Source organism: Macaca mulatta, chromosome 4, assembly GCF_049350105.2.
Source record: "Macaca mulatta isolate MMU2019108-1 chromosome 4, T2T-MMU8v2.0, whole genome shotgun sequence".
NCBI lineage: Eukaryota > Metazoa > Chordata > Mammalia > Primates > Cercopithecidae > Macaca > Macaca mulatta.
The window spans coordinates 125703408-125727940 of record NC_133409.1 but is presented as its reverse complement, the minus strand read 5'-3'; the positions used below and the strand labels follow the sequence as shown (position 1 = coordinate 125727940).

Sequence of the window (24533 nt, the reverse complement as noted above, 5' to 3'; positions counted from 1 at the left end):
GCTTTTTGATGTGCTGCTGGATTCGGTTTGCCAGTGTTTTATTGAAGATTTTCGCATTGATGTTCATCAGGGATCTTGGTCTGAAATTTTCTGTTTTTGTTGTGTCTCTGCCAGGTTTTAGAATCAGAATGATGCTGGTCTCATAAAATGAGTTAGGGAGGAGTCCCTCTTTTTCTTTTTCTTTTTTTTTTTTTTTTTTTTTTTTTTTGTGATGGAGTCTTGCTCTGTCACCCAGGCTGAAGTGCAGTGGCGCGATCTCGGCTAACTGCAAGCTTCGCCTCCTGGGTTCATGCCATTCTCCCGCATCAGCCACCCAAGTAGCTGGTACTACAGGCACCCGCCACCTAGTCCAACTAATTTTTGTATTTTTAGTAAAGACGGGGTTTCACCATGTTAACCAGGATGGTCTTGATCTCCTGACCTCATGATCCAACCACCTCGCCTCCCAAAGTGCCAGGATTACAGGCGTGAACCACCGCACCCAGCTAAGAGTTCCTCTTTTTCTATTGTTTGGAATAGTTTCAGAAGGAATGTTACTAGCTACTCTTTGTACCTCTGGTGGAATTCAGCTATGAATCTGTCTGGTTCTGGGCTTTTTTTGGTTGGTAGGCTATTAATTACTACCTCAGTTTCAGAACTTATTGGTGTATTCAGGCATCTTCCAGATGTCAGCCGGAGCTCTCCTGTATGAGATGTCTGTCGACCCCTGCTGGGAGGTGTCTCCCAGTCAAGAGGCACGGGGGTCAGGGACCCACTTGAGGCGGCAGTCTGTTCCTTAGCAGAGCTGGAGCGCTGTGCTGGGAGATCCGCTGCTCTCTTCAGAGCCATCAGGCAGGGACGTTTAAGTCTGCTGAAGCTGCGCCCACAGCCGCCCCTTCCCCCAGGTGCTCTGTCCCAGGGAGATGGGGGTTTTATCTGTAAGTCCCTGACTGGGGCTGCTGCCTTTTTTTCAGAGATGCATCGCCCAGAGAGGAGGAATCTAGAGAGGCAGTCTGGCTACAGTGGCTTTATTGAGCTGTGGTGGGCTCTGCACAGTTTGAACCTCCCTGGCAGTTTGTTTACACTGGGAGGGGAAAACCACCTACTCAAGCCTCAGTAATGGTGGACACCCCTCCTCTCACCAAGCTCAAGCACTCCAGGTTGACTTCAGACGGCTGTGCTGGCAGCAAGAATTTCAAGCCAGTGGATCATAGCTTGCTGAGCTCCGTGGGGGTGGGACCTGCTGAGCTAGACCACTTGGCTCCCTGGCTTCAGCCCCCTTTCCAAGGGAGTGAATGATTCTGTCTTGCTGGTATTCCAGGCGTTACTGCAGTATCGAAAAAAAACTCCTGCAGCTAGTTCAGTGTCTGCTCAAACGGCCACCCAGTTTTGTGCTTGAAACCCAGGGCCCTGGTGGTGTAGGCACCCAAGGGAATCTCCTGGTCTGTGAGTTGAGAAGACCGTAGGAAAAGTGTAGTATCTGGGTCAGAATGCACCATTCCTCAAGGCACAGTCCCTTACAGCTTCCCTTGGCTAGGGGAAGGAGTTTCCCACCCCCTTGCGCTTCCCAGGTGAGGCAACGCCCCACCCTGCTTCTGCTCACCCTCCGTGGGCTGCACCCACTGTCTAACCAGCCCCAGTGAGATGAGCCGAGTACCTCAGTTGGAAATGCAGAAATCAACCACCTTCTGCATTGATTTCGCTGGGAGCTGCAGACTGGAGCTGTTCCTATTCAGCCATCTTGCCAGTCACCTCTCACTTTATTGTTAAAATTATCTTAATGATAAAGGTCCTGAAGCTCAGAAGGTACTCAGTATATAAGTGTGTTGAACAATGTATATGTGACTGACAAAAGAGTATCTGCCTTACTTAAGGACTGAAAATTGTCTGGTGCAGTTAACACAGTGCTATTATGGGCTTAATGCAGGCAGAATAATTTTTTTAAATACATAAGAAGTTGAAAGTAAAAAAGAAAATAAACAAATCGATTATTAAACCCATATTACGTCAACACGAAGAGAGAGCATGGTGGTTAGGAGTACCTAGGTCTTGCTGTATAACTTACCTGATTTTAAACTCCAGCCTCATTAATTACTAGCCAGGTGACTGGACAAACGAATCAGCCAAACTGATGGGAATAATAATACCTAACTGTGGGAACCAAACACCAACGTGGGAACCAAAGATCCATTGCTTAGCAAGTAGAAACTAGTCATCAGTAAGTAGCAAACTAATAGTTCACTTTTATTACATAACAATCTAGCACTGGTACTTTTTCATAATCAGAATATTAAAATATCAGTTAGACTTTCTCATACTAGTATCTATTGGCTACGTATCCAAAACACAAAGACATTTCTCAGATCAACCACATAATAGCAAGTCTAAACAGAAACATTAAAACATCTGAATCTTAACTTTGTCCCTTAAAAAAAAAATTAAACATGATGGGATTTCAGATGGAAGTAAAAATATCCTGTAGATGCTCAGTACTAATTCCTACCATGCTTGGTAGTTACCAAGAGTAAAAAAAAAAAAAAATCCCAAAACAACAGCAACAACAACAACAAAAAACACTTGATATTTATGGCAAATATAAAGGGGACATGAAGAGCTAAAATAAATAAAGCACAATAGAATTCCTCTTCTAAAAAAAAAAAAAAAAAACTTGACATTTCAGGAAATCTGATTAGAAGAAAAAGGAGAAATCATCACACCATTATAATATGGGTAGTCCCTGAAATAGGATTAATAGAGTGGAATAAATGGTTGGCTGAGAAGAGCCCAGCTGGAACATCAGTATCACAATAGGGACAGCTGGGGGGCTGGTCAGACTAGATACCCCACAGAGGATACTCAGAACTCTCAGAAGAAAGATATCAGAGCTGCCTTCTGCCAATTATTTTTTTAAAAAAACTTGTTACTGTATGTTTCAAACTAAAAACTATAACCATAACTTGCTTAAATTAATTTTAGAATCAATATTTACATATGACTCTCCCATTTTATTGAGAAAAGTGGCTTAACCATGAGTTAGATTGTGATACAAATATGCTGGCTCACATACTGCATAATTGTTTACTTTGGGAATGATGTACAGAATGAAATACACAGGAATAAAATAAGAGAGTGTCCACTGTATAGAAAAGGGCCAATTTCCTTCCCTCACTTCTTTCCCAGCTGCCCAGATTCATTTCTTTATCAAATATTACAATTAAATATTTTAAATAGAATTTCAATATATCCATCTAATTAAGGTAAAAAGCAAACAAATTTGAATATGATCTGTTCCCTTCCCCAATATAACATTCCTTATTCTTACATATTAATTTAGCTACATTTTAAATACAGTCTAATAAAATAAAACATAAGAAGGATTTGAAATTTGATTAGTACAGATACATTCCCAACACAGTGTGCCTATAGATGCCATGTTTCTTGCCACTTTCACTTTGTATTTCTGAGGTTATTTTATGCATTAATTTAAAAATAACATACACAAAATTGACATGAGTAAACTCAATGCTTACAGTTTTTGCCATAAATGTAAATAAAGCTCATACCTGATTTAACTGCTGCTATTGCCTTTGCAGGGGTGGTCACAGCACTTATTAAGTTACATAGTGAGATCCCACTGTTGTTTACTTTCTGAATCTCTGGTGTTTTTAAACTCCACTTTTCTTGTAATTTCTTGAGATATAAAAACACATTATTTTTCCATCTTAATATTTTCAAAGTTGCACATTATAATTCAATTTCTTAAACATATCTCAAAGTAGTAATAATTGTAGACCCTGATTTGTGAGGGAGTCAATGAAAGAAAAAGGCACTTATTTGTTCCCACAGCCCAGGTGACTGTTAACTCAGTTAATGGTGGGGTATGTATGGCCCATTCTGCCTTCAAAGGTTTCGTAAGTGGCAAGTAAAACCCTAGCCACAGTGGGAGTCAGGCTATTCTTGGCTGCTATGGGTTCCAAAATAACTGTCAACTGTAAGTCTGTAAAACTGTACTAGGTAACAGACCAGTTACAAGATAAAAGGTACTAGGAACAATAAAAATAAATAGGAATTCAGAATTTCATTTTACAGTGTATTTTAATCCTACAAATTTCAATAACTTTTAAAAACACACACACATCCACAAATTTGGAGTGAAAAAAAAAAAAATGTCATACTGGTCACAGGTGTTACGCCTTGAGGCAGATGACAAAAGACTTGTGCACTATTTATGCAGGAGATTCAAATAACTTCTCTTTCCGAATACTCGTTATAGTGATATATACAAGCTAGAGTAAAATGCTAAGTGAAGAAGATGTTTTACTTAATATTATGAGAAATGGTATAAAAATTACTGAAACTAAGTAGAGATTTGGTAGGAAAGGAAACTTGATTACTAGAATAGTCAGCAACTCATTAATATATTTTTTTAAAAAGCAAATCAACGGAAAAGTTTATGTCCTTTTCCAAAAGAATTAGTTAAGCCCCACGCCATGATTTCCAAAGGTCAACAAAATATACAGTACATATATGAGGATCAAACTTAGATGATATTAGATCAAAGAAAACTACCATTAGTCTTTTAATCTTTCATTACTGGCACAAATGAAAATTTAGTATTAGATAACAATGATTCACCTTAGTATCTTCCAAAGATTTTCCTAAATCCTCTGCACCAAAAGAAGGCTGCACAATGGGAACTTTTTTTGTTGTTTCTTTTATCCATGACTTCAATGATTTAACAAGAACTTGGAAAGCATCCAACTGTTCTTGACAAGAAGTTACAGCTTCTTTTCTACATAACAAAAATCATACAAGAATTTAAGTCACAGAAAGAAGAATAAAATTATTATTCTCATGACACACTTAATGTTAAGAAACCATCTTCCATGTGTATGTACTCTAACCCTTTGATACAGGAGGAAAGGTTTCATAGGTGACAAGTGAAATCAGCTAAATCAGTAGTCCCCAGCCTTTTAGGCACCAGGGACTGGTTTTGTGGAAGACAATTTTTTCCACAGACCAGCTAGAGGGGATGGTTTGGGGATGATTAAAGCACGTTACATTTATTGTGTGCTTTATTTCTATTATTATTACACATTGTAATATATATTAAAATAATTATGCAACTCACCATAATCTAGAATCAGTGGGAGCCCTGAGCTTGTTTTCCTGAAACTAGGCAGTCCCATCTGGGGGTGATGGGAGACAGTGGCAGATTATCAGGCATTAGATTCTCATAAGGAGCATGCACCCTAGATCCCTTGCATGCAGTTCACAGTAGGGCTCGTGGTCCTATGAGAGTCTAATGGCTCTAACGATCTGACAGGAGGCAGAGCTCAGGCAGCAATGCAAGTGATGGAGAGCAGCTCTAAATACAGATGAAGCTTTGGTGCCACCACTCACCTCTTACTGTGCGGCCCAGTTCATAATAGGCCATGGACCTGTAGGTACCTCAGGGGTTAGGGAACCCCTGAGCTAAATAACTATTGGTCTATTTCTCAGGCAAGGTTCATAAAGATAGGAGTATTCAAGAAATCTGTAGCCTGTATATAATGGCACTCTTTATAATGCTACATAAACTCTAAGAATACACAAACAGTTTCAACATTATTTAGATTCAATGAGCTTTGATCTGTCCACTTTATGTGATGCTGAATGCCAGCAGGCACAGAACCAGAAGGGAATGGTTGACAATCACTGACATGAGGAAAACATAATGCCACCTAGTGGTTTCTACACTATACTACAGTCACGTTTATGGATGGATAAACTGGGGCAGGCAGTCCAGCTTAAAGTCTCCCAAAATGAGATGAAACCTAGTGACTGGAGAATGTTCATGTGTGCCTCCCCTACAGAGACTCAGGAAACTCCCTGGTGAACTGTATGGGTTGTTCTGTATGCTTGGCACCATGGAGGCAGTACACATGCCCAACACATGAACAACTGTGAGGACAGTTAACATTTGGCATGTGGATGACACGTACACATATGCAAGCGTGCAGAACACTGGCAAATACGAATGCACTGCAGCTGGATTAATTACTGATGACTACATTATTTTAAAGTTGACCCATTTGAAAGAAGAAACTACCTAGATATCACCTAAGAAAACCAAGAACGTTTCTTCTATGCAATGTGAATTAAATACCACATGACAGGATGGAACATATAGCTCTGTGAGAAATAAAGGCAGCACTCAAACATTTCAGGTAGAGAATTCTGAAGAAATAAAGAAGAGTAGTTGGAAGAGAAATGACTTTTCTATGTTTTGAGGCTTTTCTATATAAACTTTAGCAAAATCCAATGTATATTCTAAACTAACACAAGATCAGAAACACAAAAACTCAATCACAAGGTCCTGTATAGCTTTTTAGCTCAACGTAGGTTCATTCACTTGTTTCTAATCTTGTTTTTTCAGTTTCCTATCTCATCTACTGCTCTTTAAAAAGTAAACTATTATATTAAAAAGGCCATATTGAAACTGCACATCATTTGTGAGTTGAGCTCACAAAGCAAAGAACCACGAGCTGTTTTTCAAGGTTATTTCTGCCTTTGCAAATAAAAATGTGATATTTGCCATAGGCTTCAGAGACTACAGCAAGTTTAGATCATTTTCAGTAATATACTACCACCATCATTTTTCTTATGTAACATTTTCCACTTTTATGTAAGAAGTATTGAATTTTCCTCCTAAATGTTAAACCAAATAATGTAATTTTAATAGCAAACAATGATCAAAATATAAAAACATTTATAAAGTAGCCCTATGCTTATTCTCAAGTTTTCAAAATTGTTTCAGTTATCTATATAAGTAAATATAAGTATTTCACTCTAATTAATATAAATAGAATAAAATACAATTTTTAAAGTGGTACTTACTTTTCTTTGATGGTATCTTCCATTTCCTTGAATTTCTTTGACAAATTATTTGTTTTTTCAAAAACCAAAGCCTTATCACTTGGTAAGCCATGGCTGGATATCTCCTTCAAGAGACTATGCAAAACTTCAAGATCTTTCTTGTGTTCTAAAAATTCAGAAGTTGATTCCTACAAAGCATTAAGATATTTAGTCAATATAAATATTGCTAGATCTTCAAATGGCATTCCATTCAGAGGTCTGTACGGAATCAGAATGGCTCTATTCATAATTTCACATAAGAATGAGTCTGCCTATGGCCAGTATTCTAAATATAATAAACATGCAAATAGGCTTGAAAGAGAACACAGTAAACATTATTTGATTTAAAATGCATTCTATATTTTGTCTCTTTGTGGTTTCTGGTACGTAAGATGATACTTATACTACCTATGATATGTGTGATAAATGATATTTATTTCCAACCAATCAGCAAAGGCTTCAAGGAAAAGATAAGGTTTGAGATTTTTAAAGGAGTAAAACATAGATCTTTACTCATCTATAAGCAATTAAAATGATTGCCAATTATAATTCTGTCAATAAGTATATCAGTTTGCCCTAACTATTAATCTATTTGATTAGCCTCCTGAGTAGTAAGGAAGACATACCTGCATATACTGAGACAATTCAGTAACATCTTTTCCTGGCACATCTACTTCAGTAAGAGCCTGAGTTTTTGTTTCTAAAAATGTTTGGAGCTTTTCTGAGAGGTTCTCAAACAGTTCTACTTTGGTTTTTAGTTCCTCCATTTTAGCAAGAGTTTCTTTGTGTTTATGACTTGCTTCTGAAAACCGAGCAGACAAGTCTTTCATTCTGGCTTGCAGTGAGGATGCAGTGGATGGATCTGTTGTTTCCATAAATTTCTTCACTTTTTCATTCATGGCATTTATACTGCTCTGACGACCTGCAATATCCTGTTCCAACATCTAAAATAAACCAAGTATTGCATATGTTTTATTATTATGTTTACCAATAATGTGACAGAATTTTTTAAAATGACTATTCCTAACAACATAAGCTTGCACAACCTGTGACTAGGAAGGTTAACCGTTGAAACTGAATGACAAGTTTGATCTGTCCCTTGAGGAATGCCATCCTAAACCTCTCCGAGAGAGTGAAGAACAGCTGGCTAGTTGCTTGAATGAGGCAGGAGGCTGCTGCTACTCAGCAACCCCTAGAATCTAATGGAGCCTGGGGATTAGCCATGGTCCTAATTCTTAAAAGACTAGACAAGACTGATCTGATTAACCTCATGTGCAGCTGGCTGAAACAATGATAAACAAGACAAGACTCAATGTATGCATAAGCCCTCTATAAGAAATAATATTCAAGAAAAAGTACACAAAGCCCTTCCTACACTTCTTCACAGATAAACCATTTTACACACTTGATTTTGTGCATTACTTTCCACACTCACATTCAGTAAATGTCTCTTTTTCATATCCTTAAATTTATCTTAAATCTATCTATACTTTGAACCTATAAAACTGTTTTTTCAAAAAACTATAAATGGGACTTTTTTTAAAGTCACTTACAATGTTTTTACTGATGATATCCTGAAGAGCAGCAGAGTTTAAAGGCACTTGACCTTGTTCTTTCAGAGAACTTTCCACACTTCCCATCCAGTCCAGCATTTCATCCAAGCCATCCTGCACACTCAGTGAACGGGTCAAGGTTATCTGGAGTTTTTCATTTCGTTCATTAACAGACTTGGACAGATCCTCGTATCTCCCAACAATGTCATCTACTCCAAACAGATCAGGAAATATTAACAACAAAGTTCTCTTTGCCCTATCCCTTTTCAAAAACACATGAAGGTGAATCATACAATTTCCACATAAAAATTTTAAAAATAAAAAGTTCAATGATAAATTCCTAATGCATAATCAGAGCACCACCTAAAATGTTAAAATATAAAGAAAGAAAAGAGCCCAATGGAAAATGAAAATTGAAATCTTTTTTAAAAAGTTAATATATATCCCATCTGCATTTGAAAAGAGATTTTTTTGGATGCATAAACATTTGAATTGTCTCAGAGAGATGAAAGAAAGGTACGAACAGTAAATCTTTGAAATAAATACTGGTTCTCAATCTGACATTTCACATTAGCCATACTTATTGATAATTACTTACGGGGACAAAAAGGTGAGTCGCACACAGCTATTCTCAAGACAATACACAGTTACAAAGATTTATGAAGAATTAACTTCTACATATAAAAATCATCACTCTCTCTCCCTCCCTCACACACACCCATGCTAAGCTTTTGTCATACTTCACAACTTAAGCAAATCACTGGAATGCACAGAAACTGGCAGACGCAAGTAAGTTAAGAAAATAGGCAACAATGAAAATCCATTTAAGTTGAAATTATACTTCTAAAATATACACTAATTGAATTTATTTAAAAGTTTAACAGCGGACAAAAGAGAAGAATAAACTTAACAGGCTAACCTATCTCATATGAGGATAAACTTTACCTTCAATTCTAAAGATTCAAGATGCTAAAAAAAAAACCCTTTCTGGTTTAGTTTTCACTTAACTAAAGTCCCACATGTTAACATCCTACATTCTATATTGTAGACCAATGAAGAGTTTGAACAATAATGGTTTTTAATGTATTCATCTCTTTCTCTTTGGAAAACAATGTTTTAAATGGTGAATTTGTCACTTATTGTCCAAGAATTTGAAAAATAGTTTAATTATTTCTGAATGCTTTAGTCTTACACATTGTAGAAAGCTTCAGTAGGGAAAAGCTGTGTCCTGAAACATCTCTATAAAATGAAATATCTTACTGGCTTGTGTTTGGACCATGAAACATAATCTATACAACAAAATAATATAATTGTTCTAATGCTACATCATGAGAAAACATCTTGAACATTTTCACTGGAGTGAGAGGTTAAGTTTGGATGATTTAAAGAGAAAATCATGCTCCTCTTACTAAAACACAAGAAGCCCATCAGCATACTGAGTGGGGAGGGAGACAGCATTTAATATGCAGGAAAATGCTGTCAGCAGAGGAAACAAGCAGTTGTTCAAAAATAAGCTCTAAACAATAGACGCTGGAGACTACTAGTTGGGGGAGAGGGGTGGGAAGGTAAGGGCTGAAAAACTACCTATTGCAGACTATCTCATTACCTGGGTGATGGGTTAGATCATATGCCAAGCCTCAGCATCATACAATATACCTTTCTAACAAACCTGCATATGTACCCTCTGATTCTAAAATAAAAGTTGAAGAAAAAAATGAGCTCTAATTTGGAAACTCACAAGAGCACATGCTCTGAATGACAGCTTGAGGTTGGCAGGTTAGCGACTTCTCAGTTGGGCAACTGCATCAACAGGGTAAGTAAAATCAGTGATCTGTTCGGCCATAATAAGTGACTCCCCAGGGAAAGCCAGCTATTTTCATATAATTAACAGGTCTGAGTGTTACTGTTTGCTGTAGACTAAATGTGTCCCCCAAAATTCATATATTGGTGCCAAAGTCCCAATGTGATAGTGTTGGGTGGTGGGGCCTTTGGAAGATGTGATATTATCATATAAGAAATATTTGGTCTCTGATCATAGCTCTTGACATAAAGTTCCTAAAATCCTTCTGATTTCCTCAGTAATACAGACACTAAGGACAATCTTTTATTCTGATATTTGGTCATTGACCCCAGTTCCTGACACAGAGTTCCTAAGACCTTTGTGATTTCCTGAGTGATAGGAGTGTATGACAGAGCTCCTAAATCCCTTGGAATTTCCTGAGTGAGGGGCATCTTTCGTTTGAATGAAGTGATGCCTGGTGCCTCCTGGATAGTCTTAGGGTAGGGGGAGCAGGGGAGAGTGGCAGATGTTGCCAGGGAACCAACCATGTGATTAGACAGTTGGAACTGTCACCCTCTCAACCTCTGAGGAGGGAAGAGGGGCTGAAGGTTGAGTTGCTACCAATGGCCAATGATGCAATCAATCATGCTTATGTAATGAAGCTGCCATAAAAACCCAATAGGATTGGTTTGGGGAGCTTCTGAATAGCTGAACACATGGAGTCCTGGGGGTGGCACGCCTATAGAGGGCATAGAAATTCTGCTCCCCTCCTCCCATACCTCACTCTGTGTATCTCTTCCATCTGGCTGTTCATCTGTATCCGTTGTAATATTCTTTATACTAAGTGGGTAAATGTAAGTAAAGTCTTTCTCTGAGTTCTATGAGTCACTCTTGCAAATTAACTGAAACTGAGGAGGGTCAAGGGAACCCTAATTTATAGCTGATCATTCTGAAATACGGATCACAATTTGGGACTTGTGATTGGTATCTGAAGTAGGGATAGCATTATGAGACTGACCCCTTAACCTGTGGGGTCTGAAGCTAATTCCAGGTAGACAGTGTCAGAATTGAATTGAATTGAATTGAATTACGGGACATCCAGCTGGTATCTGTTGGAGAATTGTTTGGTGTATGGGGAGAAATACACACACACATCTGGTCACAGAAGTGTTCTGTGTCATGATCAATGGTGTATGAGAGTGAGTAGCAAAAACACTCAGATTTTTTCTCTCTCTCTGAGGAGGTAATTAGGTCATGAGTGTAGAGCCTGTGTGAATGGGATTAGCGCCCTTAGAAGAAGAAACAGGAGAGAAATGATGTCCCTCCACCACTCTCTACCGGCAAGATAGCAGCCATCTATAAGCCAGGAAAAGGGCCCTCACCAGAACCCGACCATACTGGCACGCTGATCTCTGACTTCCAGCCTCCAGAACTATGAGAAATAAATCTATGTTGTTTAAGGTACCCGGACGATGGTATTTTTGTTATAGTAGCCTAAATGAAGACACTGTTTAGTTTGTACTTCTTAGTGATAAAATATTGTCACTGAAGTAAATTCTTGACTTTAGTAAAATAAAAATTATTTTAGAAAAAGGTACAAAAATCTACTATAAGAATGTTATTTTCTTAAATCATTGGTTTTCTTGGAAGTCAGAAATACCTTAGAGAAACTCCTCTATACCTTAAATAGTTTCACATATTTCCTAGAAAATTATGCCAGAAGTTTTAGTTTTAAAATAATGTAACAAATGAATTTTAAGCAACTAAAAGTGAAACTATGTACACTTAACAATGAGAAAAAATGTCAAAATGCCTCTTCAAGTAACAGAAATACAAATAAGATAGTCTTTCTTTCTCCTTCATATCCTTATACCCAAATCCTCATAGCAATGGTATCTAAGGTGGATATATGAGATGCTGCACTGGGACAGAGGAACAAAATGTTAGAACTTCCATTCATATTTTCATTTTATACTTTAAAACTCTATACTTTTGTGTTTCATAATTATAACACATATGATATAATGATATAGTAATATGTTCATATGACTTATAAATATATCTGCATGTATGGGGATGCAGGCTGAAGATAAATTTTTGATGGGGGTACATAATAAAAAACATCTGGATATGTGTAAGAATAAAATACAGGGTTTCCCTTCTACACAGTGATCTTAAAAGAGCTAAGTTCCATTCTTCTCTTCAAATAAAATTTCAACTCAGATCTTAATTCATGCTCTATTTAGAGCAAAACATATGTCTAATCATCTGTTGTGGAATATTTTTACTTCACATATTCACACATAGAAATATACAATAACATTAAATATTGTGAAAAGCAGGGCAGTAAAAACAAAAAATACATATGTAAGATAGTAAAAAATATATATTGATAATCCACTGCATATTTGATATAAACTAAATACTGTGGGTAGATACAAAGATAATATACAATAGCTCTTTTCTCAAGAAACCCATTAATCACAAACTCTTGGGCTTGAATGATCCTCCCCAAATGTTGGGATTACAGGTGTGAGCTTCTGCACCTGGCCTGAGAGAGGTGCTTTGAGAAGTCTTCCCACTTCTCTGTGTTCTAGAATTTTTTTATCGGCCGCACTCAAATTGAGAATTCAGTTACCCCAATTCTTCAGTGATAACAGAAACTTGATTACGGCTGTAGTGGTACTTCTGTGCACACAACATTTGGGGAGGATTATTTAAGCCCAAGAGTTTGAGACTACCCTGGACAATATAGTGAGACCTCATCTCTACAAAAAAAATTTTAAAAATTAGCTGGGCATGATAGAGCACTGCTGTAATCCTCACAACACGGGAGGCTGAGATGGGGAAGTCAAGGCTGCAGTCAGACATGATTGTGCCACTCCACTCAGCCTGAGCAATAAAGTCACCCCATCTCTAAAAATAAATAAATTCAATTTGATTCAATTAAGCACATCTTTCAACCTCTTAAACCCATGTTCCCACTATTGATAAAGACTTTTGGCCTTAAGTTGAAAGCCTTCCTCTGCCCAATCCCATCGACCAAGAGAATTTTGTGAAGTTCTACTTCCTGTGGTGGACATTACGTAGTGAGTTTCTGTTACGTTTTCTAAATATCAAATTTAAATTTAAATATACTATTTTCAAGACACACAGCTCCTGCCCCGAAGATTCTAATATACCTGCCAAGGAAGGCATGCCTTTTCCCAGATTCAGGAACACCATTTCACAGAGAAAGAGCACACAGAACACAATCTATAATTAGTAAACATTTTTCTCCGTATCTATTAGGACACCTTTCTCCAGAATTTACCTGTGAGACAGGAAGCAAGGACATGAATATCTTACCAAGTGTTTTCTGGATATCATTCTTGGCTGGAAGTAAAGATCCCCTGGCATCTAAAAGCACTTCAGCCGTTTTCTTCAGTTTCTCTACAGCAACCTGCTGACTTGATATCTGTCCTTGCAGAGCCTGTAGGATTAAATGCTTTTCAATTATACTCAGTAGGACTAAATAATAGATTTCTAATGTGGACAAAATGATTTCTAATAAGATAAAGTAAAATTGGACAGAATAAACTTCTCATCATACCAACTTTCATCATCAACTTACTCCAGAGTTCTTAGAAAAAGGCCAGTTATAAAGCAGCATTAGCAAAAGCATCAGCCAGTCTGGATAATACAAATTAAGTTGTGAAATAAACCCTTGAGCATATGTTCATAATAATTTCCCTGGTTCCTGGTCATACAATCCTCTAACTTTATCCCTTGAGTTACCCCTTAACCCCTACTTCTAGGCTTTGCACAATACCCCAACTACTACTAAAACGAACAACAAAAAAAAATTTGAGACCATTTTTGACTCCAGGTAAGGAGATAAATAAGCTCGCCCAAATCAGTAGATCCTGACTCAATACTGAGTCATGTTTATTTCTGTTAATTCAATAAAAGTTACTGAACATCTAACAAAATCAAAAAGTCTTGCTACATTTTGTGAACAAATAAAAATAAAAGTGGACATGAAGCTTACTTTCAGGGATTTTATGGTCTGAGGCAGGAAGTGGTAAGTGCCACAGGTGAGTATGAAAAAATGCTACTGGAAGTTAACAGGAAAAAAAAAAATGGGAGGGAAATGAGGGCCACCTCAATGGTAGTGACACTGAGATGGCTCTTTAAGAAAGTGTGGATTTGGGAGAACAACTCCCTGCAGAACAAACAGAAGACACAAAGATGAGGACAGAAAAATCACAGGAGAAGGGGAGAGTCCAATTCAGTTTGACAATGCGTATGGGTGAGTAAATAGAAATAGGCCTGGAAAGGCCTCAAACGTCAGGCTAAGGAGTGTACATTTCATCTCACAGCAATGGGGACTTACGCAGGGCTTTTGGGTAAGGGGTTGACATGCTCAGGGCTGTCCTACAGAAAGGCTAAATTTGTGGCACTGCATGGGAAAAATCCAACAGAAACGAAAGAAAGCAAAGATACCAGTTGGGGACAACTTCAGCAGTAACAAAACAGTGAGGACTACTGAAGGCCGAGGGCTGAAGACAACTTCACTGTTCGGTCTGTTTGGACTGAGAAGGCGGAATTAGTTAGAGTTGGGAAGAGTCCAAAGGACTTGGTAACACTATGTAAAGTTGTGTTACCCACTATGGTAGCTACCAACTACATGTAGCTTTTAAGTTAAAATTAATTGAAATTTTAAACAATTAAAAATTCCATTTCTCGGTCACACTGGCCACATTTCAAGTGCTAAGTAGCCACTGTGGCTAGTGGCTACCAATTGAACACAGCAGAGTACCACTGGCGTGGTGGCTCACACTTGTAATCCCAACGCCTTTTGGGAGGCCAAGTTGGGAAGATCACTTGAGGCCAGGAGTTCACGATCAGCCTAGGTAATAAAGTGAGACCTTGTCTTTACAAAAAAATTAAAAAATTAGCCAGGCATGGTAGTCTGTGCCTGTAGTCTCAATTACTCAGGAGGCTGAGGCAGGAAGACCGCTTGAGCCCAGGAATTTGAGGCTGCAGTGGGCTATGATCATGCTACTGTTAACTCCAGCCTGGGTGGCAGAGTGAGATTCCCACTTTCTTAAAATAAATAAATAAATAAATAAAAATTTTAAAAAATAAAAAATCTCATCATCACAGAATGTTCTATTAGACAGCACTGCTGTAGGGAGCAGGAACAAAGGATAAGAGGAGACAAGAGTAGAAATGTCCAAAGATTTTGAGCCTAGGTAATCAGTGGAATTTACTTTTGCTTTCTTTTTTTGGGGGGTGGCGGGGAGGACAGAGTCTCACTCTGTCGCCCAGGCTGCAGGGCAGTGGTACAATCTCGGCTCACTGAAGCCTCGACCTCCCAAGCTCAGGTGATCCTCCCACCTGAGCCTCCCAATTAGCTAAAACCACAGGTATATGCCACCATGCCCAGCTAATTATTTTGTATTTTTTGTAGAGCCAGGGTTTTGCCACATTGCCCAGTCTGGTCTCAAACTCCTGGGCTGAAGCAATCCTCCTGCCTCGGCCGTCCAAAGTGCTGGGATTACAGGAATGAGCCAATGCTCCCGCCAATTAGTGGAATTTATTTAAAAAAAAAAAAAAAAGTGAGAGCAAGCTTAGAGTAAAGGAAAGCCTGTTTTGGAATTCATGATTTCAAAGTGCTTTTGGGACCCTCGTCCAGAAGGAAACAGCAAAACTGGAAATGGGAGAGACTTGGAACCCAAACTGGAAACAGACACAGAGAACTGGAAGTCAAGACACATGATGTGACTCCCAAACAAGAAAGCACAGGCATGCCAGAGAAGGAGATTCTAAAGAATCATGGAGAATATTTATATATAAGTGATGGGGAGAAGAAAAAAAAAAGAACACATGTAATTGGTGGGGTGGAAATGGGCCCAGAACAACTCCATCCCCAAAGATTAAAGGAAGAGAGAAGTGGAAAAGGTTAACAGTGTCAATTGCTTCGGAAAGGATAATGTCAACTGAAAGACTAATGAGTCCTGGATTTTAATGAATAGCGGTCCCTGCATATCTCTGAGTGAACAGATGTGGCTCAACAATGGGAAGGAAGAAAAAAAAGTAGAAGCAGAAGCCATAGATACGTCTTCCAGAAGTTGGACCCTGCATTTCTAACAGCTCTGACAGATCCCTGCAAAAGTGGGCTGCCTGGCCACACAGGTCTATCCCCGGCCTTAATTTCTCTTAAGCAACTCACGCTCCTCTTCTACTCTTTCATTTGGATTTCAAAGCCCCCAGTGTCCAATTGTAGATGTGAACTCATCCTTGGCCATGGGCCTAACTTTCCAACTGCCTCTTGAGTGTTTCCATCTGGGTGTATGCAGTCACCTCCAACTCAAAAAAGCTAAATCTGAACTCATCATCTCATTCTCTGTACCTGTACTTTCTCCTGGGATATATCTACCTACCCAAGTAGTCAACCTGAAGTTCCTCCTAGATTCCATCCTAAGGCTTCTTTTCCACATGCAAATCAACCATTTAAAGCTTTTTTTCCACACATGCAAATCGATCAACAATTTTACCTGCTTAATATTTTTTAAAAGTCAACTTTTGCTCCATATTTCTGTATCATTACAGGATAATCTCTCACTTGGATTGTTGAAAAAAGAATCCTGTGTTCCTTTCTCCAACCACTTCTCTAATATAGCTCCTAATGTGTTCTATCTAAAATACATATCTGACCACATGTCACCCCGATATAGTTTGGATATCTGTCCCTGCCCAGATCTCATGTTGAAATGCAATCCTCAACGCTCAAGGTAGAATCTGGTGGGAGGTGATTTCTCATGTATGATTTACCATCATCATCGTGGTGCTGTCCTCAAGACAGTGAGTGAATTCTAGCAAGATCTGGTCATTTAAAAGTATGTAGCACTTCCTCACTGCCCCCATCTCTCTCTCTTTCTCTCTCTCCTCTCTCTTACTTGCTTCTGCTTTTGCCATGTCACATGCCTGCTCCTGCTTTGCTTTGCACGGTGAGTAAAAGTTCCCTGAGGCCTCCCCAGAAGCTGCGCGATGTCAGTGCCATGCTTGTACAGCCTGTAGAATTGTGAGCCAACTAAACCTCTTTTCTTTATAAATTACCCAGCTTCAAGTATTTCATTATAGCAACACAAGAACACCCAAATATAACCCCCTGTTAAAATCTCTTAGTAGTCTCCCTTCACAAAAAGGCCAAGACTTGAGCATGCTACAAAAGGTCCAATGAAACCTATTCCCTAATTCTACCTTCAATCTCAACTTTCTGTTCCAGAAATGTCCAACACAGCTATTTCTTAGCTATTTATTCATGCTGGACCCAATGTCTTAGTAACTCTACATATCAACTTTTTCATGCAACCTTCCCCCATCATCCTGAACTTGGCTCTTATTCACCTTTTAATACTCAGCCGGAAAACCTTCCCTAAGTCTCTCCTCACTCCCAGCTTTGGTAAGTACTCCTTACAGGAACTCCCATAAACATCCTGTGACCATTATTGGATTTACCTGTGTCTTCTATCAAGCTATAGCCTTCTTGAGAACTAGGAAGTCATCCCTTTCAGCTTTCTATTACTAGAGCCTAGATCAGTGCTTGACACATAGCAGGCTCCAAAACATTTTTTCTGGAATAAATGAGCAACTAAGTAAATAAATGAACATATCAGATGTAAAACCTAAAAAGGTTATCTTCTATTTCAGCACTATTTATTATCATTATTTATATGCCTAAAGCTAATGGTAAAATTTCCTCAACTAATATTCATAATCCAAGAAACTGAGATTACACACAGGCAGTCTATGCATATGTCAAAAGGCCCACCAAACTGTGACCAACATAGGATCTAGAATACCAGAACCTATAGTTGTTTCAAGATGCCAAAGAATCCTTATCAGAATGGATCTGTTTGAAAAATTCTCCTAGCAGTTTAATTATGGAAAGTGTAAACAAATCCCTCAAGACATGAACTTTTTACCTGTGACCAGACTGAATTCTAGACCACAGGGACAGCTTATTCACGTAACATGGTGACTTAGGAGATGAAGTAAGTGAAGGGTGCCCTCCGAAAATTGTTTTTCAGAATGTGAGTTCACCAAGGGCAGAGACAGGGCTTTAACATCTTTGTGCCTTCATGAAACTCAGCATACAAACGTTTACTGAATGAATGACATCTAAAAGTGATCATGGGTCTATTAGAATATCCAATACCAAAGACGGCCCTGACTACCAGCTTAAAACTGAAAAGTGAGTTATAAAAGAAGCATGTCTTCTTCACCTCTTCTTGTCAAAACATCCCATCCTTTTACTCTTGACAGATACATTCAAGAGAGTTAATCATTTTTAATTCCTAGCATGAATTATGGTCCTAATTTAACAATAATAGTTGTTTATAGTGCTATTTTGGAACACAACTGTTAATTACATATTCATATGGGTACCTTATATTGTTTTGAATGAATTTCAAGGAAATTAAAACATGAAAGAAGGATCTGTGAGAAGAGAATACCTGTTGGGACCAAAGACAGCAAAGTCTATAAACTTCTGGGCATTCGTCCAATTCATAAAAGTTTCCTGACTTAACACCACCCCAGAGATCAGTGCAAGTCTGGAAGGCTGACATTGTCAGTCGATGTGATCCCCATTGCTGGTTCCACACCCAGGCCTTGAGACTGGTCCCAAAATCCTGTTTTCTGCACCTCTTATGGGGCTAAAATCTTGTTTTATCCACTAATTTCCCTGGAAGGGGATCATGAGGAGTGTTATTATGGCCTAGTAGTATCAGACTGTTGACAACACAGTTAACAGTTCTTTGAATAATAATGCTAATAACAACATGCTATTGGCCAAACGTATTTCAAATGAAATGAACAAATTGGGTGCCCCAAAATTACATTTACGATACATCAGAATATAAGTAGAAGATAATATGTTACAGGTAGAAAGACTGATTTTTTGTAGTAGTCTAATGGGTTTATATTATTGTTAAAAGTAATTATACAATGTTAATAAACATGAAAGAAATGAAGGCCACCTAATCCTCATAAAAACTTATCCTTGATACATTCTGAAATCTTCTGAGAGAAAAATATGTGCACTATCAGCAACAAATTTAATTGTACATTTAATTTTTTAAATTACACTGTGACTTAATTAGAGTTCATTCTCCTTTGAGATCTCTTTCCTCTTCATATTTCTTTAACTGTCTTAGGGCTGTAAGAGTCTTCTTCTGCAGCAATTACTAAATAGGTTTTTCCATTTTAAAATTTATCTATGTATCTGTTTAATTAAAAAACCATCACATTCTTTTGGGTTTTTTTCTTTTTTTGCTCTAGTTATATAAAAATCACTTTTATATGGAATATAATCTGTTTACTAATATAGATCTAACTTAAGATGTGTTATTTCTATTTTATGTATTTTCTATACTTAAAATAACTTCCTAATTAATTGTAATATATGCAATCAATAATTATTTTAAATGATATGTATTTCCTACTAAAATAATGACCTTAATGTCACAGTATCTCCTCTATGCCCACCACATATCTTGTCCTTGAATATACAATACACTGGGAACTAAAAACTTAATTAAGATACTTGTACCTGTGGAAAAAGAGAAAGAAAGGGAAAAAAAAAAAAAAACAGGGGTGAAAATGCACATTGGAAAAAAGGAAGCAACCCTGAGGAGGTTGCATGGATCTGGGGATGCTGACCTGGCCCACGACATCTCCCTAGTGTCCAGTGAAGGGCTGGATAAACTCTTCAGCCCAGGAAAGAAGCAGTGCCCTCCACCCTCTTGACCTCCTGGCTTGACCTCCTTCCCTGCTCTCACCCTATGCTTCCCACCCCTTCACAGGCCTTCTCTCTGCCTGACATTAACCTGCCACATTTCACTCAGGTATGACTTAGCTTTCCTTAGCTTTCCAGAGTTGTCAATCTCAGGCAATACCTAACTTTAAGCTTGCCCATCAGGGTACCTGTTTCCCGTGTCAACAGCACAATGACAATTTCTGACTCTGTAAATAATATGCAATTAACTTCTGAAAGACAGTTGTCTAACTGGCAATCCTGTGTTTATTTTCTAGCTATAGCAGTAATAACCTACTAGTATTAACCTGCAAAATGGAATCATGTAATAGATTTCTGAAATGAAAATTTTAAACTCAAAATTACTGGTCACATTAGCTCTCATCCTTTACTTTAGAATTTTAAAATAAGTTTTAGATTATAAAAATAGATTAAAAACTCTCTGCCGCTGTATGACTGAGAGTCCCACAGTTATGCAGTTTTGACACTGAGCCTGTATTTCTGAAAGAGCAGGTGGACTTTTTGAGAATTGTACTGAGTAATTACTCCAGTTTGTATCTCTATGAATCATGAAGATATTCAGTAAGAACCCTAATCCTGGTCCTTAGAACTGCTGAATATGATGGTAGCATCCCTTCTTCCCTTCCAGCTGTCCATTCTTTAACAAATATTTATTGAGTACCAACTTTGGGCCAGGTAATATTCTAGGTGCTGGGAATACAGCAATGAGTAAAACAGACAAAAACACCTGTTCTTGTGGAGCTTAACTCAAATGGAGGAAAAAACAGTGAACAAGATAAGTAAGTATATAGATAAATAAGTGGCCAGGAAAATAATGAGTTTTGTTTGGGGATTGGGGGGGGCACTGGAATGCAGGTCACAAGCCATAAGAGCAATGTCAAACCTGTTAAAAAACATCAGGAAAGCCAGGCGCAGTGGCTCACACCTGTAATCCCAGCACTTTGGGAGGCTGAGGCAGGCAGATCACCTGAGGTCAGGAGTTCGAGACCAGGCTGGTCAACATGGCGAAACCCCATCTCTACTAAAAATACAAAAATTCACGTCGGTAGTCCCAGCTACTTGGGAGGTTGAGGCAGGAGAATCGCTTGAACCCAGGAGACGGCAGTTGCAGTGAGCCGAGATCACGCTACTGCACTCCAGCCTACACGATGAAGTGAGACTCCATCTCAACAACAACAACAACAACAACAAAAAATCAGGAAAAAAAAATGTACTGTGGAGAAATAGAGTCAAAACTACCTCTGGAGGCAGAAGTATACTTTTCACATCATTTGTTCCCCTCTCTTAGCTGAAACTATCACAAAAGAATGAGAAATTGAAAGCCTTTCAGTAAGACTACTGGAAATTTGGATCTTTCTCTCTCTTTTTACCTTCGTCTCTTCTAATTGCCTTTGAAGATTTTTGGGGTCCACCGCAATAGGTTCAGATAAGTGTTTGCTCGCTGTGGCCTCACAGGCCTGGAGTCCAGAAAGAAGTCCACATGAAGCATCTTCATAGTGTTGATATTTATCCACCAGATCTTTAAGATTATTTCCAAGAACATTGCACTAACAATCAAAAGGGAAAGCGGTAGGAGATTAAAACCCACTATTTTCATATGCATCAAATAATCTTAGGACCTATAAAATCTGTAACTTGGAAAAAAAAACAGACTTCCACCAAAGTTAATAAAAACTCTGTAGGGCTAAGATTTTCTCCTTTATATGAAGAGGTACGCTATAAAAAGCCAAAAAGTAACATAAAATAAAGAGACAGTTCTGGATTTATACCAATTCAAAAACATATTTATAGAGCTGAGTCTTAATGTAGAATAAAGGATAAAGATATCAATCATCAGAGGAAGGAAATTTTGATACACCATGTGTATAGACATGGATTTGATGGAAGGGTTTTAAAGGTGCTTAATAAATTTCTGTATGTTGCACAAGATTAATCAACAAAAGGAAGACAGAGTATATATTAGAATGGAGCAAAGTCCAAGAGCCAGTGATGGTCTTTAAATCATTTATGCAACTTGGCAAGTCTGTTCAGATTATATTACAAACCAGAAAATATTTTCTTAGATTTTTTTTTTTTCAAAAAAACACTTTTACTTGACCACAAAAATAAAAGAAGCAAAACAGTCTTTTATTCATTAAGTATTAAAATAATATACTGATCAAATATACAAGACAAACATCTGCAGTGAGATGAAACCAGTTCCCAAGCTTGAGAGGCTGCAAGCATCTGTTTTCGCTTAGAGTCAATGCACAACCGCCATCTTGTGGTCACATTGGATATTAGAGCATTTGGGAGCTGGGACTTCTGGAAATCATGCTCTTAAAACTAAAGTAATTTTAAGTTTCTAATCTTCAAATACATTGTTCAGAAGTAAAGCAGGTGAATAGGATAGAGAGAAGGCCGGGCACCATGGCTCACAACTGTAATCCCAGCACTTTGGGAGGCCGAGGTGAGCGGTCATGAGGTCAGGAGATCAAGACCATCCTGACTAACACGGTGAAACCCCGTCTCTACTAAAAATTAAAAAAAAAAAAAATTAGCCAGGCATGGGAGTACATGCCTGTAGTCCCAGCTACTCGGGAGGCTGAGGCAGGAGAATTGCTTGAACCCAGGAGGCAGAGGTTGCAGTGAGCCAAGATCACGCCACTGCACTCCAGACTGGGCGACAGAGTGAGACTCCTTCTCAAAAAAGAAAAAATGAAGTAGGCTAAAACTACCTTTTCCTCCTGTTTTGGATTTTAGGTTTCTTGCCTCTTAGTCCAAAACTATAATTGAAAACTACAATTGCAGATTTACTTTTCCCTTAAAAAATCAAAATAACATTACCTTAGAGTAGAGAGACCTGAACCGATCAGTAGCATGATCCAACTTGTGCTGCACTTCTCTGTGGGTTGCAGAAGTATCAACCTGGCCACCATCTTTCTTGCTGCAAGATTTGGCAGCTTCTAACACTCTGTTTCCAGAAATTGTGATGTATCTCAAGTCACCTTTGTGAGAAATAACGTCTTCTGAGAAACTCTTCTGCCTCTTCAATTTGGTCATTAAACCATTGAGGTCATCTGCACCTGCCTCCAGGTTTTCAAGTTCTTGTTCTGACTGCTGTAGCCAGTGCTCAAACTCGGTATAGTCAGCATCAAACTTTTCTAATTCTTCCTGCAGAGAGTGAGTTAACTTCATTTTCTTCTCTGACTCAGCCAGTGCAGTTTCATAATGCGCTTTCAGTTCTTTCATGTTCTTTTGCAGTTTCTCTTTTTCTTCAGGAGAGAGATACTGACCCTGTTTCTCAAGCAACACTTGTGCAGACTGAGTGGCTATGATGACTGCTTGGTGCTGAGAGATGATCTTCTCGTGTTGGGCCTATGTGAAAACAAATTGATCATAATCTTCAAGCAGTAACAGGGTTACACCAAGGCTGCAGGGAGCTCCCTGCCACCTCAAGACTGACAGGTTTCAGTGATCTACTGGGCTACAACTTGCTTCTCATTCCCCTTTTCAAGCTATACCATACTCCCTTTTATTGGTGAATTTCAGAATAACAAGGCATTTTGAGCATGCTAATCTTATTTTAAAGGACATTTCCAATCTTCTCTATGTACTTAATCAGATAGAACAGACACCATTTTTCAGAAGTTTGGAAAAACAAATTTCTATTCCAATTCTAAAATAAGTGTCTATAATCTGATCTCATTTTATTCCCTGCTTTCTCACAACTACCAAAGAAAAATGTCTTTACCTAATTTTGGGGCAAACAAGTATAATTTTTTTTATTACAAAATGATTCTGGAAAAACTTTTAAATAGGGAAAAAGAATCTGTAACTTTAAATAGGGAAAAAGAATCTGTAAGCTTTAAAAAGGTTTCAAAAATAACTAAGCTAGAACACTGTACATTCAGAGAAGCCCAATGGACATTAGAGAAGCAGATATAATAAAAAGAGAATCCTGGAGCTACTCAGCTTCACTGGGCCTCAGTTTCCTGCATGTGAAAATGGCGACAATAACTCCTACACATCACAGGTTGCTGTTAAGGAGTACATGAGATCGCATATGTAGAGCACTCCCTGCAGAGCTGGGCATGTGCCAGAAATTCAAATCCACTCTGAAGGCAGGAAGGCAGGGCTCCCAGGCAGGTGTGCTGCAGGCAGGTCACAGGTATGCAGAACTACTGATCCCCTCAGTCTTCAGGGCAGCAGGGAGGCATTAGGCAGGTGAAGTCCCTTTCCCCCCAGACATAAGCACCTTCTTCCATTCACCCCAATATGCCATACAAGTGTGGCAAAAAGGATACCAATCCTTTGGGAGGGCAATTTCCCACATTTCTTATACTGGCTTACATGGAGCCAAATGACCCACTCCCACTACCTCAGAGCCCCTTTTATTACCTCCAGATTCTTTGCTACTCCCACCCTCACCTCCATTCCCACCCTGGTAAACACTTTAGGACCTTTGTCTCCTGTTGTTCTTTGTCTAGTTACAGCTCTTTCATCGGATTATCTGCTT

General features: G+C 38.4%; 1 protein-coding gene across 26 annotated transcripts in view; it reads right to left on the bottom strand.

Moving 5' to 3' along the window:
- Positions 1-24533, bottom strand: part of DST (dystonin) — a 488734-nt gene that overhangs the window by 105352 nt on the left and 358849 nt on the right. For all 26 annotated transcript variants that reach the window (XM_015136594.3, XM_077999802.1, XM_015136600.3 and 23 more), the window contains 8 exons: positions 22862-23392; positions 21406-21582; positions 13558-13681; positions 8430-8638; positions 7503-7820; positions 6859-7025; positions 4615-4771; positions 3543-3669 (listed from right to left, as the gene is read on the bottom strand). In XM_015136594.3, coding sequence (XP_014992080.3) covers positions 3543-3669; positions 4615-4771; positions 6859-7025; positions 7503-7820; positions 8430-8638; positions 13558-13681; positions 21406-21582; positions 22862-23392 — 1810 coding nt within the window. The remainder of the gene's footprint in view (positions 1-3542; positions 3670-4614; positions 4772-6858; positions 7026-7502; positions 7821-8429; positions 8639-13557; positions 13682-21405; positions 21583-22861; positions 23393-24533) is intronic.